The sequence below is a fragment of the Delphinapterus leucas genome, chromosome 4, assembly GCF_059928025.1.
Source record: "Delphinapterus leucas isolate spDelLeu-1000000601 "Yukka" chromosome 4, BTC_Dleu_Yukka2, whole genome shotgun sequence".
NCBI lineage: Eukaryota > Metazoa > Chordata > Mammalia > Artiodactyla > Monodontidae > Delphinapterus > Delphinapterus leucas.
In genome coordinates this window covers 66,274,642-66,294,930 of record NC_143132.1, presented here as the reverse complement: position 1 = coordinate 66,294,930, position 20,289 = coordinate 66,274,642, and the positions used below count along the sequence as shown (strand labels likewise).

The 20,289-nt window shown below is 39.3% G+C and overlaps 1 protein-coding gene across 1 annotated transcript in view; it reads left to right on the top strand.

The window, feature by feature from the left end:
* The window catches only part of GPR156 (G protein-coupled receptor 156), a 100,349-nt gene that overhangs the window by 57,027 nt on the left and 23,033 nt on the right, over nucleotides 1-20,289 (top strand). The window contains exons 4-7 of the mRNA XM_089910579.1: nucleotides 11,587-11,722; nucleotides 11,942-12,052; nucleotides 17,159-17,284; nucleotides 18,287-18,382. Of these exons, the coding sequence (XP_089766705.1) occupies nucleotides 11,587-11,722; nucleotides 11,942-12,052; nucleotides 17,159-17,284; nucleotides 18,287-18,382 (469 nt within the window). The remainder of the gene's footprint in view (nucleotides 1-11,586; nucleotides 11,723-11,941; nucleotides 12,053-17,158; nucleotides 17,285-18,286; nucleotides 18,383-20,289) is intronic.

The window sequence follows — 20,289 nt, the reverse complement described above, 5'->3', positions numbered from 1 at the left end:
AATGAAGTAATTAATGGGCATTGGGTCTTATATCTAAATATTCACATTTCAGCTTTAAAAATATTTGCAAGGCTGCATTTTAAAATTGATCCTTAGGCCTTTTTATATTCCATGAGAGCTGTGCATTTTGAAATTTGTATACTAGAAATTTATATTCATAGTCACATAAAAATATCCATATTAAACATACATTCATATACATAGATTTTGTTAAATTGCTCAGTGTATACTGAGAAAATAACTGGTAATATTAAATTAAATTTTTATTCTATTTTAAAAGGTGACAGAATAAGCAAATTGTCTTTGCCATGAAAACATTAGAAACCAGAGAGGTAGAATCCTAATGAGCTGAGGACAGAAATTAGATCTCATTTGCTTTCCTGTCTCCAGTTCTTCTTAATACCTTGACAAGTAGATATTTAAGAATTGTTGAATTAATGTCTGATGCAGAAAGTTTATTAAAAAGATAATAATGAATAAAACATGGAGACACGAAGATCATCTGTAAAGGGAAATTTAGGGGCAGGATGTATACCAAGTTTTCTTTTGCACTTAATAGCTAAATATTTTGATGAATTGATTGAGACATAAATTCTAATGCATCTCTGGTAACCAGGTCAGCCTATTGTTCCTGCTTAAGTTAGAGAAGCAGAAATGCAAAGGGTCCAAGGGGGGCAAGCGGGGGGTGGTGGTGAGATGAAATGGGAGACTGGAACTGACATATATACACTAATATGTATAAAGTAGACAACTAATAAGAACCTGCTCTATAGCACAGGGAACTCCACTGCACAGTAGAAACTAACACAACATTGTAAAACAACCATACACCCCCCCAAAAAAAAATCTTTTGAAAAAAAGAAATGCAAAGTGTGACTGGCTTATTAATAAGCCAGAGCAGGGAAAAGAAATTTGCTTCTGGAATAAGTTGAGAAGGGGAGAGCTGGAAGGGGCCCTAGATTTCATCAAGTCAGACTACTGCTAACCATTTGGCTCTTCTGCAGGCAGAATGTCCCTATTCATCTAGCTCCTCCCCAGCTTCAGTGCTATAGGCCTGAATTGACAGAATAGTTGGTAGGGACCTTGGTCTCTCCGTGTAAAACAAGGCTCTGCAAGCGCTTAATGGCTACAGGAAGGCAGGCACATTTAGAGAGGCCAGGCCCACTCAGGACAAGAAGCAGGGCTTAGTGTTTTAGTTCATGACAAAACATCATTTACTGCCTGCAAGGATGTAAAGAGAAGGCATGCGTTGCAGCGTAGCTGCAAGCAGCAAATCAAGATCAGCAGATTTTCTGAAGTCAGAATGGGATGCGTGTTGTTAACCTCTGAGCAGATGTCACCTGAGACCCTGTAGCCTATGTGGTCATGAGGATGAGGTTTCATCCATCAATTGCTCAACAACAATCATGTCACTGGGCCTACATGGCCCTCGACACATGATGTAAGAGACATATTCGACAAAGGCATTTCCTGGGGGGATTCTCCAAGATGAATTCAGCCAATGGAAAGGAATCTTTCAAGTGGCCTGATTTCACTGGAGACAAGTGAACACATATGCATGTGTGCCTGTGTGAGTATACACATCCCCAAGATGCTGCACTTTCCTAGAAACAAAGAATGGGAGAGCAAAAAGCTTCACAAGCATCCCATTAGGATCCTTTCTCTCATTTATTTTTAGACTCCCTTGGCACCATGCTGAGAGAGGAAGCAGAGGAGGGGCTCACCCAGATGACGCAGCTTTTCAGTGAGGGTTTGGGGGCTGGGGATTTGCCAGGTGGTTAAAACCCTGTGTCTGTGGAAGTCCACGGCACGTAAAATATCTTGGCCCTTTTGTGTTCAGTAATGCCAGGGAGTTTCCAGCCATTCTAAGAGTGACCAAGGGGATCCTCCTAAAGCTCCTACCATTACCCAGAATGTACCCCTCTTGCCTTAGCACCCATTGAACCGGCTCTTGACTCTCCCTCTGACTGTCAAGGATCTCTGCCACTTTATGGCCATTTGGCACACTTTGGGAAGGATGAGAGGCTCCTTCCTCCACCTAACAGAGGAGAGCGTTGCCAGGGAAAAATGAGATTAGGGAAGACAACAAAGAAAGGAAGAAACAATGGGCCTTCCATGTCCATTAATGAATTCATTCATTCATTCATCCATCTAACAAATGGTTATGGAACACTTGCCATTTTCCAAAGCCTGTGCTAGGGGCTGAAATACAGACAAATAAGAAACATCCTGGCTTTTGAGGAGTATAAATTGTCTAGTGGGACAACAAAATCAATACAATTGTCATGTAATATAACACAACAATTGTATTGATGCACATATACCCTGGGGTAGTATAAGGACGTGGAGGAGGGCACCAAGCCTAGACTGAGGGCATCATCCAGACAGACACGTGCTCTTATTTCTTTGAATCCAATGAAGTGAGTCACTCACAAAGGAAATATGAAGAAATAACTCATAGAACAAATAAAAAGATTGACTGGTAGTACAGTAAGCTTGGCTGATTGATTTTGGTGGCAACAGTCTACAAGGTTTTACAATTTTCCCCCACAGCAGTCAGCAGCCTGGATGTAAAAGCAGACAGTGAACTGTAATTTTTTTTTTTTATTTAACTGTAGTTGATTTACAGTTTATGATAGTTTCCGGTGTACAGATTCTTCTGCATTACAGGTTATTACCAGATACTGAATACAGTTCCCTATGCTGTACAGTAAATCCTTGTTTATCTGTTTTGTATATAGTGGCGTGTATCTGTTAATCCCATACTCCTAATTTATCCCTCCCCCGCTTCCCCTTTGGTAACCATAAGTTTTCTATGTCTGTGAGTCTGTTTTGTAAATATGTTGATTTGTATTATTATTTTTTTTTTTTGCGGTATGCGGGCCTCTCACCGTTGTGGCCTCTCCCGTTGCGGAGCACAGGCTCCGGACGCGCAGGCTCAGCGGCCATGGCTCACGGGCCCAGCCGCTCCGCGGCATGTGGAATCCTCCCGGACTGGGGCACGAACCCGTGTCCCCTGCATTGGCAGGCAGATTCTCAACCACTGCGCCACCAGGGAAGCCCTGATTTGTACTATTTTTTTGGATTCCACATATAAGTGTTATCATGTGATATTTGTCTTTCTCTGACTTACTTCACTTAGTATGATAATCTCTAGGTCCACCCACGTTGCTGCAAATGGCAATATTTCATTCTTTTTATGGCTGAGTAACATCAATGGATTGAACTTTTGATGCGAGTTTTGTCGAGCAGGTGCAACAAAAGGGCCTGTTTGGAAAGGGAATTGGGTGTTGTTGAGAGAACAGTCCCAATAACCAACCAGAGGTTTGAAATTGAGTAGAGGAAGGAAGAGAGACTGTGAGAAAGCTAAAGAACCAAGGAACTGAAGGTCTGGAGGTTGTCAGTGGGCAAGTGTATTAGATGTAAGCCTATGAGAGTAGAGGGCTGAGGATAGGAGACTCATTCATTCATTCATCAAGTATTTATTGGGTGATTTTTAAAATTAATTTTTATTGGAGTATAGTTGCTTTACAATGTTGTGTTAGTTTCTGCTGTACAGCAAAATTTATTGAGTGATTTTAATATGTGAGGTAGTGTTATAGTGCTGGGAGTACATCATGAACAATTCTAATTGGCAGGAGAAGACAATAAACAACAAGAATAATAAATATGTAAATTATGTAACATGTTAGAGGTAATAAGTACTATGGTGGGATGGGGATGGAGAGAATAGTGTGGGGTAATAAGGATTTAGTATCTAGTGGAAGAGTGTGATTTTAAGTGGGATTGTCATCATAGCCCTGGTTGAGAGGGTAACATTTGAATAAAGATATGAAGGGAGAGAGGGAATGAACCATGCACATATGTGAATTAAAATATTCCAGGCAGGGAGCACGGCCACTTTAAAGCCTTGAAGTGTGAGAGCACCTGGTGTTTTCATGAAATAGCAAGGAGGTGTGTGGAGTGGAGTGGGCAAGGGGAAGAAGTAGGAAATGAGGTAGAGAGATAATGGGGACCAAATGTGTAAGCACTGTAGACCCTGGTAAAGACTTTGGCTTTTTTCGAGTGAGATAGAAAGCCATTGCAGGGTTCTGAGCAGAGAAGTGACATGATCACTGTGGCTGCTATGTTGAAAATGGAAGTCGGGAGGGTCCAGAGTAGAAGCAGGGAGACCAGTTAGGAGGCTAGTGTAATAATCCAAATGAGAAATGCAAAGTCAGACTTTGATCAGGGTGATGGCAGCAGAGGTGGTGAGAAGTAGTTGGATTCTGGATGTGTTTTAAGGATAGAGCCAATAGGATTTCATGACAGATTGGATGTGGGAGGTGAGCTAGAGTCAAGTATGACTCCATGATTTTTGGTCCAAGCAAATATAAAGATGAAGTTGCTATTATCTGAACTGAGGAAGAATGTAAGAACAGGTTGAGGGGGGAGACCAGGAGTTAAATTTTGGATGCATTGAAATCAGAGATATTGGCGTTTAAACTTTCTGAAGTGGAACCATTCTGAATGATCATAAGACCCAGGGTGTGATCCAGGGTGTCTGAAAGTGGAATAAAGTGAAGTTGTTATGATTAAAGAATTTAAACTCTGGAAGTTGAAAGGTTAATGAAATCTCCTAGGACGGTCTCCTAGGATGGTGGCCCAGGCAGGAGAGGAAGAAGCAGCGCCAGGCTGCTCTCACCCTTAAAATACAAAGTTTGAATATAAATAGCTACAGGTCACACAAATATTAGTTTGAGGTGTTCAGAATTTGAATTGAACTTAATACATTAGAAATAAGCAAAATGATAAATGATCACATTTGCTGAAACACACCAGACAAAATTATGATAAAACTGTTTGGAACATATCCAGATGAGTTAGATTTATAATCCCATTGTAGCGTGGATCAAAAACAGTGGACTGAAAAAGAAATTCAATAAATTTCACAATTTAATCTTAATTGTTTTATTAAAAAGCTTTTTGGGTATGTTTTCAGATATGTTTAAAGCTCAGTGATACTATTTATATCGACTCATGTAGCATTTTAGAAAGCATGGCCCTGTGACATTTTAGGAAAATTTCTAATAGTAACAGCAAGCCAAGAAGTACCCTCAGCCCCATTCACAGGCTATGTTTCCAAACTCTGTCCTTAACATCATTAAGAAGAAACAACAGGATACCAGTGTCTCTATAACTCCAAGTATAATGAAAGACCAAGTTCAGAAACTGATATTTGATAAAGATTTTGAAAACATCATACTGGTAGATGTCATTTATGCATCTGAATTCATTAAAGACTTTGAAATGATAATACAGGTTTATATAGGTTCTGCAGATATAGATGGATATTTATCTCTATGTATTGAAACCTTACCTGAGAAGAGAGAAATCAAGAAAACTCTTGCCTTATATTGCCAATCAGTAAATGAAGTAAAAAAGATAATGAGGTAGCTATAAAATCCTTTTTTAAAAAAAATGCCACCTTGTTTCTGACTGTCAGTAACCCAGTCTGGGCTTTTTGTCTCTTCATAAATGAAACACAAGTAATCTAGATGGGCCTAGCTATTTATAAGTAGATAATATTTAAATCTTCTTCCCTTGTAGAAATTATGTTTGTGGTTATTAAAATATTCAGCATATGCAGTCTTCATCTTTTAGTTCAATAGAAAAATATAAATGATATAGGTGGTTGAATTCCTATCAAAGTAGCAAAGACATTCTCCAGACTTACATAATTCACCTGCTGAATTGGAGATGATTCACCTTTCAGTGACTTCACAGGTGTTAACTTGGCCAAACACAATAGGTAAATCATCTTCTATTCATTTTTTTTTCTGAGGCAAGTTTTCAGTATCATTGTTTAGGAGAAATATCAAAACATACATATATAAGTCCATAACATGTCCATTTGAAAATTAATTTGCATCAACTTCTGAGATGTGAAGACTATGTAATGTATATTTTGTTTTTTAAAAAAACTAAATTGAGTTCCTCCTAACTAAATCAGGAGGGGGAGGAATTCTAAATCAGGATCCATGCAGTACTGAATTACACAAAGGAGACCTGATTGTAAAGTGGTGTTCAAATAAAATGGTCCAGAGAGGAGTTGAGAAAGAAACCTACCGTACATCAGTGATCTAGACAACACAGACGTGTGGCTGTGAAACCTGGGCATTTGCTTGGTGAGAACCTCATCATCAGATATTCATAGCTGATGCCTAGGAGCTTGTGAGAGGCCACGGGGAAGAACAGCCTCAGTTCTTGGTCCTGCAGGATCCCACCCAGTGGTTTTACCACCGCCCAAGCTTCTGGCTGCACTGAGTGGCCAGTCTTGGTCAGTGGTGCCCTCTTTTCTAAATCAGTGTCAGCACTGGTCTCTCTAATGTATACTTTTCTTAACAAATGCTTTGCGAAGCTGCTGATAATCATTGTTATTTTGGTATACAATATTCAGCACATATTCCCCCTTCTTATGGGAAGAGACAAAGAAACTAGGGAAGATTACTCTAAGCCCACAGTTTGAAGACATGATGACTGAGGAAGCAATCCTGAAGGAAGAAGTGGATAGGTAGGATAGGGCTAAATCTTAAATGGGGATACAGGAGACTTAAGGTAAACAATAGAAAATTGTTCTTTATACATGTAGCTCTCTTGGTAAGTGATGAAGGTGGTATTTTAAGAAAATAAGTGTGAAAGCAATATGCAAGATGTATTAGGACAGGGAAAAACTGGTGTTACAGAGAGCTGAAGCTTACACCAAAAAATCTAAAGATTAACATTTTTGCATCGCCTTAGAGTATTCAAAGAGTTTTAGCACACACCTCATTTGATCCTCACAGTACCTTGTGGGTGGATACAAAAGAAGATAGTATCTTCATTTCACAAATGAGGAAGCAGGAACCTAGACTAGTTAAATGAGGCTATGAAAGTCACACAGCTGTGACTGGCTGAGCCAGGATTCCCATCTCATACCGACTCCAGTTCCATTTCTCCTAACACGACTGTATCCTGGATAAATGTGGTAGCAGGAATGGAGAGTGAGGGATAGCTCAGAGAGATTTTGAAATAACAAGTGAAAGAAATTGGCAATTGATTGGGTAGAGGTGGAGAAGGAAAAGGAAGAGGGAAAAGGTGATTCCCAGGTTTCTAAAGCCTGGAAGATGATGAGGTTAACAGTATCATCAGCTATGTTGGCAACATGCTTGCAACATGCTTGCTACATGCTGGGCCCTGTGCCACACACTTGGCTACATTGCCCCTTTGAATCCTCACAACTCTTTGGTTTGGGCAGGAGGGGAGCGTGTATTATTATTATCCCCATTTTACAAGGCAGTTGTTCTCACTTTTAGAGGAAGAGAAAAAATCAAGATTTTTGCTCCAAGACTAGGTAAGGCTCAGCTGGACTCATTGGCTTACGGTGATCGTACTTGGGGCCTGAGTCGCAGGCAGAGGTTTGGTGTTCTTGTATGTGTGGACGTAATTATGTTGCCGGCTATGAAGTAATCAAGCTGGGCCGATGGTGGTTGTGATGGTTCTAAGTACAGCATTGCCAAACTGTTTGTTTAACGCCTCCTAGGTACGTTGCCTGTCCTTAAAGTAGGCTGTACTAAGTAGCTGGTTTTGCCTTTGCTCTGGCCTTTAAGGTGGTCAGCCAGGTAATCCAGGTACATAGATAAGAATGCTTTCCCCCTTTGTTACTATTTAAAAATAAACATATAGGGAACTTCCCTGGTGACACAGTGGTTAAGAATCCGCCTGCCAGTGCAGGGGACACAGGTTCGAGCCCTGGTCCAGCAAGATCCCACATCTTCCCTTAGATCCCGTGGAGCAACTAAGCTCATGCGCCACAACTACTGAGCCTGCGCTCTAGAGCCCGCGAGCCACAACTACTGAGCTCGTGTGCCACAACTACTGAAGCCTGCATGCCTAGAGCCTGTGCTCTGCAACAAGAGAAGCCACCACGATGAGAAGCCCCCACCCCGCAATGGAGAGTAGCCCCCGCTTGCCGCAGCTAGAGAAAGCCCACGCGTAGCAACAAAGACCCAATGCAGCCATAATTAATTAATTAATTAATTAATTAAAGAAAATGTAGGTGAGTTTAAGAAAAAACTAAATGTATAATTACCAAATGACTAGTTGTATAAATATTGCATTTATGCAGAATACACTATTTAGACTAAAACTCTTAAGTACAGTTACATTACTTCTTAACTGTTACTAGTTATTTTTATTTCTTAATTGTTATCAATCACAGTCCAGTGTAAACCTGCTTTTCTCCTTAGGTTAACCAATTCACACATTTCTGTCTTGTCCCAGGCCTCTACTGGTGCCCAGGATTTGTGTCAGACCGTGATTGTCCACATTTCCCTATAATCTTCAAAGTGCTCTATAACCTCATTTAAAAATCACTTAAGAAACAACCCTTCCCAAATTTCCTGCTTTCAATCCCTGCTTTCTCTTCCTCTCTTGGTCAAACAGAGAGAGGAAAACAATTTACATGTCAAATAAAGTAAATAGTGGATGAAAATTTCCCCAAAGTTTTGTCAAAAAGTAGTTTACCTTACAGCTCATTTTATTTTATTTTTTTATTTTATTTTTTTATTGAAGTATAGTTGATTTACAATGTTGTGTTAGTTTCAGGTATACAGCAAAGTGATTCAGTTATACATACATGTATATATTAATATATGTATTATATATATTCTTTTTCAGATTCTTTTCCCTTATAGGTTATCACAAAATATTGAGAATAGATCTCTATGCTATACAGTAGGTCCTTGTTGGTTATCTGTTTTATATATAGTAGTGTGTATATGCTAATCCCAAACTCCTAATTCACCCCTCCCCACCTTTCCCTTTTGGTAGCCATAAATTTGTTTTCTATGTCTGTGGGTCTATTTCTGTTTTGTGTATAAGTTCGTTTGCCTCATTTTTAATTGGATTCCATGTATAAGTGATATCATATGATATTTGTCTTTCTCTGTCTGGTTTACTTCACTTAGTATGATCATCTAGGTCCAGCCATGTTGCTGCAAATGGCATTATTTCATTCTTTTTTATGGCTGACTAACATTCCATCGTATATACATACCACATCTTCTTTATCCATTCATCTGCCAATGGAAATTTAGGTTGCTTCCATGTCATGGCTATTGTAAATAGTGCTGCAGTGAGCACTGGGGTGCATGTATCTTTTCAAATTATGGTTTTCTCCAGGTATATGCCCAGGAGTGGTATTGCAGGATCTTATGGTAGCTCTATTTTTAGTTTTTTAAGGAACCTCCATACTGTTCTCCATAGTGGCTGTACCAATTTACATTCTCAACAACTGTAGGAGGGTTTCTTTTTCTCCATACCCTCTCCAGCATTTATTATTTGTAGACTATTTGATGATAGCCGTTCTGACTGGTGTGAGGTGATAACCTCATTGTAGTTTGATTTGCATTTCTCTAATAATTAGCGATGTTGAGCATTTTTTCATGTGCCTTTTGGCCATCTGTATGTCTTCTGTAGAGAAATGTCTATTTAGATCTTCTGCCCATTTTTTGATTATGTTGTTTGGTTTTTGTTGTTGTTGTTGTTATTGATCCGTATGAGGTATTTGTATAGTTTGGAGATTAATCCCTTGTTGGTCGTATCATGTGCAAATATTTCCTCCCATTCTGTAGGTTGTTTTTTTTGTTTTGTTTATGGTTTCTTTTGTTGTGAAAAACCATTTAAGTTTAATTTGATCCCATTTGTTTCTTTTTATTTCCATTACTCTAGGAGACGGATGGAAAAAGATATTGCTGTGATTTAAGTCAAAGAGTGTTCTATGTTTTCCTTGAGGAGTTTTATGATATTCGGTTTTACATTTAGGCCTTTAATCCATTTTGAGTTTATTTTTGTGTATGGTGTTAGAGAATGTTCTAATTTCATTCTTTTACATGTAGCTGTACAGTTTTCCTAGCATCACCCATTGAAGAGGGTGTATATCCATTGTATATTCTTGCCTCCTCTGTCATGTCATTAATTGACCATATGTGTGTGGGTTTATTTCTGAGCTTTCTATCCTGTCCCATTGATCTATATTTCTGTTTTTGTGCCAGTATCATACTGTTTTGAGGACCATAGCTTTGTAATATGGTCTAAAGTCAGGGATCCTGATTCCTGCAGCTCCATTTTTCTTTCTCGAGATTGCTTTGGCTATTCAGGGTCTTTCGTGTTTCCATACAAATTAAAAAAAAAAATTTCTAGTTCTGTGAAAAATGCCATTGGTGATTTGATAGGGATTGCATTAAATCTGTAGATTGCCTTGGGTAGTATAGTCATTTTGACAATATTGATTCTGCCAGTCCAGGAACACAGTACATCTTTCTATCTGTTTGTGTCATCTTTGATTTCTTTCATCAGTGTCTTATAGTTTTTGGAGTACATGTCTTTTGCCTCCTTAGGTAGGCTTATTCCTAGATATTTTATTCTTTTTGATGCAATGGTAAATGGGATTGTTTCCTTAATTTTTCTTTCTTATCTTTCGTTGTTAGTGTCTAGAAATGTAATAGATTTCTGTGTATTAATTCTGTATCCTGCAACTTTACCAAAATTATTGATGAGCTCTAGTAGTTTTCTGGTAGTATCTTTAGGATTTTCTATGTAGAGTAACATGTCATCTGCAAACAGTGACAGTTTTATTTCTTCTTTTCCAACTTGGATTCCTTTTATTTGTTTTTCTTCTCTGGTTGCTATGGCTAGGACTTCCAAAAGTATGTTGAATAAAAGTGGTGAGAGTGGCCATCCTTGTCTGATCTTAGAGGAAATGCTTTCAGCTTTTCACCCTTGAGTATGATGTTAGCTGTGGGTTTGTCATATATGGCCTTTATTATGTTGAGGTAGGTTCCCTCTATACCCACTTTCTGGAGAGTTTTTATCATAAATGGCTGTTGAATTTTATCAAAAGCTTTTTCTTCATCTATTAAGATGATCGTATGGTTTTTATTCTTCAGTTTGTTGGTGTGGTGTATCACACTGATGGATTTGTGGATATTGAAAAATCCCTGGGATAAATCCCCCTTGATCATGGTGCATGATCCTTTTAAAGTATTGATGGATTCGATTTGCTAATGTTTTGTTGAGGATTTTTGTGTCTATGTTTATTAGTGATATTGGCCTGTAATTTTCTTTTTTTGTGGTATCTTTGTCTGTTTTTTTCAAATAGTAGTTTACCTTACAGTGCATTTTTAAAGGCTCCAAACTATCTCTTTAGGTATCTACCTGCTAGTTATTTATTCACTAGGCTGCATAGAGCATTCTCTTAGCAACCATAAACTTCATGGAAAAATGCTAACTCTTCTCTGATACCACCTGTTTTTAGGAAGTGACCTTCTTTTAAAAGACTTGGAGTTATACAAGCAAGAAATACCAGAATTTAGTTCTTTTTGAAAATAAATTTAAATAAGTCATATTTATTTAATTTTTTAAAAATTTTATTTAAATTTTTCACAGATTTGTAAAGTGGTTTCTTCCCTATGGCCTTTTACTCTGAGGCTGCATTGGAGATTATTCTGGCCCACTCCCAGGGCAAATGACATGACTGTAGGTGTCTTTCTTCCTGGTTTCCTGTAGGATTGTGAAGATGTCCAGTCCCAATCTGAACATTGTGACCTTATTGGGCAGTTGTCTGACTTACAGTAGCGCTTACCTCTTTGGGATTCACCATCAAGGTGCTTTAGCAGGAAGGTCAATGGAAACTCTCATTCAGGTAGGTGAAGTCTTCAATTTTGTTTTGAATATGATGCGGGTGGTGGTTACATTTATCCTTGCTGTGGGCACTTTCAGAGGCAATCCCTGGAACGCTGAGTCAGTGAGGTCCACTTTCTGCCCCAGGTCCTCTGTGGACTGAGGCTTTACAGATCAGAATGTATGGAGAACCACAAAGGATTCTCTCCTGCCTCTTGCTTCTGTCCCTTTCCGCCTATAGGTAAGACTGTCCATGTTGTGCATTGGGACCTCCCTTGTGTTTGGCCCCATTCTGGGAAAGAGCTGGCGACTCTACAAGGTGTTTACCCAGAGGGTTCCAGACAAGAGAGTGGTGAGTAGGCAACAAGTACACAATGCTTGATCACAGACAGCAGCTCTACTACTGAGTAAAAGCTAGAGAAACTTGTGCCAGATTACTGGGTCTGGCCCTTTTATGATGATCTGAAGTTCCTGCTCCTTACTTCAAACCTTGGAGTCACATGGCCGGTGTCAGTGCTATTGGGATATAGGTCTTTAAACAAAGGTTCTGCTTCATATGCACCCCAGGCCCTGGTACTGCTCTGGGGGATGTGTGAGCTGGTCCATATCTGGCACCAGTTTGAGGGAGAGCAAGATGCCCAGAGAGGCTGTTGCTTGGCACAGGTGTGAGCTGAAAGTGGACAGAGGAAGAGTGATTACAGAGAAGCTATAGCAGATAAGCAGTTATTTCCCTCTCTGGAGCCTGATTCTTTTCCATTTAAGAAGGCCATTCTCTGCACTAAGAAGGATGAGCCTGGAGCAGTGAGCAAGGAAGAGCATACCCATTTCAGCAGACAGAATCAACCCTAGAAGCTGTGTGGCAGCCAGACCACCTACATGTGCCTGACATCAGGTGTCATCCTAACCACATTCCCCCATTTTATCAGGTTTCCTGATAGAGCTGCCCACACCTCAAAGCCTGATCATCAAACCCTTTGTCTATGTAGGCCCTGCCCAGACCTAACATATTACTCAGTTGGAGTTTACTTCTCTGGACTGACAAGACTTTTTTTTTTAGCAAACATTGTTAAATTATGGTGAATATTTATCAAAAGCTCCACTGTGAGTAACCATACATATGAAAAAGTTTACCTAAAGGACAGTAAGTTCATTCATCCCTCTAGAACACTAATTCCTTTTTTTAAAAATAGCTTTATTGAAGTATAATTGACCTCCAATGAACTGCACATATTTACTGTTTGATATGTTTTGACATATGTATACACTGTGAAATGTGGGATATAATCTACAAGTTTCCTCATGCACCCTTGTCATCTCCCTCTCCTGTCCAATTCTTACATCCCCTGTCCCTGTCCCCAGGCAACCATTGACCTGCTTTCTGTTACTATAGATTAGTTTGCATTTTCCAGAATTTTATATAAATGGAATTATATAGTATGTATTTTTTTTATCTTTCTTTTACTTGGCATAATTATTTTGAGATTCATCTATGTTGTTACTTGCATCAGTGGTTCTTTTCTTTTTATTGCTAAGTAATTTTCCAATGTGTAGATGTAACTATAGTTGGTTTATACATTCACCTATTGATGGATGTTTGGGTTTGTTTCCAGTTTGGGGCTATTAAAAATAAAACTGCTATGAATGTTTGTGTACAAGTCTTTGTGTAGACATATGCTTTCATTTCTCTTGGTTAAAAACCTAAGCGTAGGGGCTTCCCTGGCGACGCAGTGGTTGAGAGTCCGCCTGCCGATGCAGGGAACACGGGTTTGTGCCCTGGTCCGGGAAGGTCCCACATGCCGCGGAGCGGCTGGGCCCGTGAGCCATGGCCGCTGAGCCTGCGCGTCCGGAGCCTGTGCTCCGCAATGGGAGAGGCCACAACAGTGAGAGGCCTGCGTACCGCAAAACAAACAAACAAACAAACAAACAAACAAAACCTAAGCATAGAATGATTGGATCATATGGTAGGTATATGTTTACCTTTTAAAGAAATTGCATGACTGTTTAACAAAGTGGTTGCACCATTTTACATTCCCACCAACAGTGTATGAGTCAGTCCCTTTCCTCCACATCCTTCCCAACATTAGACTTTGTTGGTCGTTTTCACGTTGGTCATTCTAATAGGTATGTATGGTAGATTCTCATTATGTTTTAATTTGCATTTCCCTGATTCAGTGTTGAGCATCTTTTTATATGCTTATTTGCCATCCATATACCTTCTTTGATGAAGTATCTGCTCAAATCTCTCACCTATTTTTTAATTTAGTTGTTTGTTTTCTTATTATTGCGTTTTGAGGGTTCTTTTTATATTCCAGATACAGTCCTTTATCAAACAAAGATTTTCTTCCAGTTTGTGACTTTTCATTCACTTAAGAATGTCTTTCACAAAGAAGATGTTTCTAATTCTGATGAAGTCCAGTTTACTACTTTGTTCTTTAATGGATCATGTTTTTGGTATCAGATCTAAGAAACTTTTGCCTAACCCAAGGCGCCAAGTTTTTCTCCTATGTTTACTTCTAGACGTTTTAAGAGTTTTTGTTTTTACATTTAGATCTATGATTTATTTTGAGTTAATTTTGAAATATGATGTGATCTGTGGATTGAAGTTCATTTTTAATATACGGATATCCAATTGTTCTGGCACCATTTGTTGAAAAGAGTGTCCCTTCTTCACTGAATTACCTTTGCACCTTTGTTGAATCTGTTTCATTGATGTCATTGTTTATTTTGACACCAATACCATATTACTGTAGCTTTATGTTAAATCTTTTTTTTTTTTTAATTTATTTTTGGCTGTGTTGGGTCTTCATTGCTACGCACAGGCTTTCTGTAGCTGTGGCAAGCGGGGGCTACTCTTCATTGTGGTGCGTAGGCTTCTCATTGCGGTGGCTTCTCTTGTTGCGGAGCACGGGCTCTAGGTGCATGGGCTTCAGTAGTTGTGGCATGTGGGCTCAGTAGTTGTGGCGCACAGGCTTAGTTGCTCTGTGGCATGTGGGATCTTCCTAGACCAGGGCTCAAACCTGTGTCCCCTGCATTGGCAGGCGGATTCTTAACCACTGTGCCACCAGGGAAGTCCTATGTTAAATCTTGAGTCAAGGAGTATTAGTTCTTCTCTTTCAGTGTTGTTTTGGCTAATCTAGGTCCTTTGAATTTCCATATGAACTTTTTAATCAGTTTGCCAATTTCTGCGAATTTTTTGCTGAGATTTTGATTGAGGTTGTGTTGAATCTGTAGATCAGATTGTGGAGAACTGATTTCTTAACAATGTTGTGTCTTTTAACCCATGAACACAGTATAATTCTTCATATATTTAGGTCTTTTCTAATTTCTCTCAGCAATTTTTTTGTAGTTTTCAGTGGAGGTCTTTCATATCTTTTATCAAATTTATTCCTAAGTACTTTGTTTTTTATGGTATTATACATGTTACTGTTTTTTATTTCACTTTCCAATTTTTTGTTGCTAATATATAAAAATACAATTGATTTTTGTAAGCTGATCTTACATGCTGCAATCTTGCAAAACTACTTATTAGTTCTAGTAGCTTTTGTGCAGATTCCATCAGATTTTCTATATAGATTCATATCTTCTGTAAAAGAAATTTTCTTTTCAATCTTGTATGATGTCACTGGCTAGAAACACCAGTACGGTGTTCAATGGAAGTGCTGAGAGCAGACATCCTTGAGTTGTTCTTGATCATATGGGGAAAACATCCTATCTTAGTCAAAACTAAGAATGATGTTAGCTGTAGTTTTATCATAGATGCCCTTTATCTAATTGTGGAAGTTCCCTTCTATTCCTATTTTACTGAGTTTCTATAAAGAATTAATGTTGGGTTTTATCAAATGTGTTTTCTGTATCTGTTAATCGTATGATTTTTCATTTTTAGCTTGCTCATACGGTGAATTACATTAAATGATTTTAGGATCTCAAACCAACCTTGCATTCCTGAAACAAACTCCACTTGATCATTATGTATTACCCTCTTATATTGTTGGATTCATTTTCATAAAATTTTGTTTATAATGTTTGTGTTCATGTTCTTAAGGTATGTTGCTCTGCAGCTTTCTTTACTTATAAAATCTTTTTCTGGTTTTCTAACAGGGTAATGGCAGCCTTGTAGAATGAATTGGGAAGTATTCCCTCCAATTCAATTTCTGGAAGAGTTTGTGTATAATTATATAATTGTCATTTACTTATGGCATAAGTATTTCATTTACAATAGTGTGCTTCCAGTTCCCCACTCTCCAATCTTTGTGTTGTTTTTACTTTTACATATGTTATAAGCCCCACACAATTGTTATTAATTTTTGTTTAAACAATCAGTTATGTTTTAAAGTTATGTTTAAAAAAATCAGTTATGTTTACTATTTAAATAGTAAATATCAATCATATATTTTTCTATGAAGTTAACATTTCCAGAGCCCTTAATTTCCTCGTATATATCCCTATATTCATCTGGTATTATTTTCCTTTTACTTCAAGGATATCTAACATTCTCATGCAACTGTGCTAATGCTGAATTCTTTTGGCTTTTGTTTATCTGAAAAAGTCCTTATTTCACCTTTATTTTTGAAAGATATTTTTTCTGGTTATAAGATTCTAGGTTGATATTTTCTTTAGTTGAAGATTTCCCTCTACTGTTTTCTCACTTGTCTGTGTATCTCATGAGAAATCTGATGTCTTCCTTATCTTTGTTCTGCTATACGTACTGTGTCATTTTTTGCTAGTTGATTTGAAGATTTTCTCCTTATCACTGGTTTGGAGCATTTTGATTCAGCAACTGATTTGTTTTTATCTTACAAGCACCATGAATCATGTAATTAGTTGTGCTTCCTTCTTTTCATTGGTTGTCAAAAATGCAGACCCATGTTTCTGCCCCAGTTCTTGAATGGTATGTGCTCTCCTCACCTGAGCATTCATCATAATTCTCCTTATTGTCTCTTTCCTTAATATTTTTCATCCTGTTGCTGCATACATTTTTTTAAATCTTATTTTTGTAACCACAAAAATAACACATTCTTTTTGTATTAAGTCAAATGCTTCACATATGTTTAAAGAAAATGCTAGTAATCTCTCCTCCACCACCATCATCTCTCAGTCTGACCCTCCAGGTTAATGGTTGTTAATAGTTTTATGTAAAATTTTCCACATCTATCTATGTGCTATATAAACATATAGAAATAATAGTGTATTTATTTTATAATATCCCTTGAATTCCTTTGTGGGAAAAGGCAGGATATGGAAGGGACAAACAAATGAAAATGTTTAATGGTGCTAATGATGATATGCACATAGAAACCACTGCATGTGTTTAGTGTCTGTTTCATCTTTGATGGCTGGATTTGAAGCCCCTTTGAAAGGTTAACCCTGGAGCCTCTATCTCAGAGCACATAGGACTCTCTAGCCCCTGTGTTGTATAGCCAGTGAGCAAAGGAAAGTTATGACCTTGACTCTTTTGCAGATAATCAAAGACCTGCAGCTCCTGGGGTTGGTGGCAGCCCTGGTGGTAGCAGATGTGATCCTGCTCATGACGTGGGTGCTGACTGATCCCATCCAGTGCCTCCAGATTCTCAGTGTCAGTATGACGGTGAGGGGCCCAATCCCTGGAGAATCTAGTTCCTGAACTGGAGGGACTGGCTTCTGTGGGTACACGGGGGTCATTCTCCCAGTAGCATTCACTGTGTGGACATCCTCCCAACGAGAAGATAAATGACCCAAAGAGGCTGGCGAGTCAGGAGCTGTGGCCACCATGAACACCTGCCTCTTGTCTGCAGGGTCTGCTCCGCTCCCACTGCTCCTCCCGCCCCAAGTGTTTTCCAGCAGCAACCGCTGAGATGTCAGCAAACAGAGATCTGCCTGGCAGTTATCTCTGCTTCTACCTTATCAGTAATGAGAGTTTTCAGCTACAGAGAGCTTCTTTACCCTAACTGTTGAAAGGTAAAGGTAGTATTTTGAGGTGTTCTTTGGAGTCAGTCAACCCCAATTCAAATCCCAGCTCTACCACTTACCAGCCTTGGGAAAGTTATTTAACCTGTCTAAGTCTCTATTTCCTCATAGGTAAAATGGAGATAATAATACTACCTATTTCATAGGGCTGTGGTGAAGATTAAGGGAAACAATGCAGGTAAAGGACTCAACTGTGCCCAGTATATAGTGTTCAGTTAATAGGAAGCATTATATCTCCAGCCTAACAAAGGAGCTGAGGAATACAGGGGAATCTTGACAGAGCAGGTTCAATATTGAAGGTTTTAACTGTTAACAAATAGCAGAAAGAGGATGTGAAATAATCTGTAATTTTGCTGATGCACTAATTTGAATCACTGTGGTAGCAAAGCACATAACAGGGGTAAGCCCTGCTGGCACCAAGAATCCACATGTCAGCCCAACTTTGTCGTCTTTTCCTCCAACTCATGGTTACTCTCATTTAGATTCTAATGGAGTCACCTAAATGTTATAGTTTTTACATATTAAGGGAGAAATTATACGCTATAGAGGATTTCACAAACTAGAATGTTTACAAAGATCTGCTGTGTATGTGTGTTCCTGGTAACTGTGGGTGCCCTCATTCCTGACTCTGTGTCCCTTCTAGGTGACAGGTAGAGACGTGTCCTGCTCTCTGACTAGCACACACTTCTGTGCTTCCCGGTACTCTGATGTTTGGATTGCTCTCGTTTTGGGATGCAAGGTTGGTAACTTCATCTCCTGGGGATACTATCTCTCTGTTACCAACAAAATGGTTATAAAGAGGAATTATAGGAATTAATGAGGTGATTTCTGCAAAGAGTATTGAAATCAGAAGAGACCTCTATTGATGCATACATCTCAAAGCCATGACCCTTATTATTTCTGTACTCTATTTGTTTTGAGGGTCACGTTTCGAAATCTTTGGACTTCCTCATTGAGTCCTCCCCCAAATCATGTGGAATTCACCCACTGTTTCTCCCATTTCTTGGTCTGTTTTTTTCATTGATTTGTCAATACCAGTTTTCTCCCCAACTACCTGCAAGGGGAATTATAAGAAGACATTCTAGCCAGCTTAACCTATTCTCTTAAGTGCCCTTATTACTCCTCTTGGGTCCTTCTTCAAGATTTGTGTCAAGGTAACCTGCTGCCTTCCACTTGCCTAACTTTCTTGCTCTGATTGGAAGCATGGTTGGCCCTAAGACAAATGGCAACATCCATGGTGTCCTTTGAGTGGTTCCAGCTGCCTCAAAGTGTCTCCTGTACGGCCCTGAATCTCCCATCATTCGACTCATTTATCTCTGTTAGATGGCAAAAGGAGGATATTATTTCCAGAGGGTACAGGATACTATACAGGGCACTAAAGGAGAACCAACTATCCTGTTAGCTGGTTTTCAGCTTGGAGGGACAGAGAATCTGGCTTGGGGCGGGGGAGGGGGGGAGTGGCATAGGGCAGGTCTGTTTCAATGAACAGGCGAGCCCTGCATGGCAGGAGGCTGCCTGTTGAGTATTAGGAGAGAGGGGCCTGGCTGATTGATTGCTGGCAGAGGAAAAGGAGGTCTTGTAGAAATAGATGGCCTCTAAAGGTAAAGTTTACTCACTTCACCACTAGGAGAGTGTTCAAGTGGTTGCTTCTGAGAAATAGGCCTGAGGATGGGCAGGGCTGGGACAGGGAAATGTTGCCTTTTAACCATGTGCATGTATTACTTTGATAGAAATATTTTTAAGAGAAAATGGTAGGAAGTGAATAGCTTTTGATCTCTAGTTTACTAGTGGTTAAGAAAATGAGTTTCAAAATAGGACAGAACAGGGTTTGAATAATGACTCAGCCCCTTCCTAGCTGACCCTGAACCTCATTTGACCTCCCTGAGCTTCGATTCCTTCATACGTGAAATGGGGATGATGATAACATCCTCTCAGAAGGGGTCTGAGTTTTGAAAGGATTAATGCATGTTGAGTTTTCGTTCACTCCTGGCCCATAGTAAGAGCTAAATACACGTTAGATGCTTTTATTATTAATCTTCCACTGCCCACCCCTGCCCCCAGACAGTTTTGAAAGCACAGTGCCTTTCCCATTCTTCGAGCCCCTGTAGAAGAGCACGTCCTTCCCGGCACAGAAACTCAGCACTTCCCCCATAGCAACTCCCTCTGCAAGTCAACTTGATTTATTTTCTCCATTGCCTTTTATATAATCCCATTTCCATTTTATTTCACTGCAATATCTTTCTATAGGACAAAGAAAGAAAAAGGGGAAAGAGTGCTGAGCCATCAGGAAGGTGACTGAGCCAGGCCCCCATGGGCTCCCTGTTCGGGCAGCTCCTGAGGAGGACCCCAAATCTGCACGTTAAGTCCCCGGACCGCAACCCCACGCTTCTCAGCAGTGAGGGCGAATGACACACAAATATCACATGTGATTCACTCAGACACGAGTCATGCATGTATAGATGCTTTATTCATACCTGATTCACTTTTGGAAAGAATTTTAATGGAGTTAAAGCATTTTAATAGAATCAGATTTGAGCATTTCAGAATCATAGAATTAATTTTATTTGCCTTCGATTAAATTACTAATGATCTAACCCTGCCAAATGCCGCCTGATGGCGTCAGTTATCCAAAAGTCAGGCTCCACT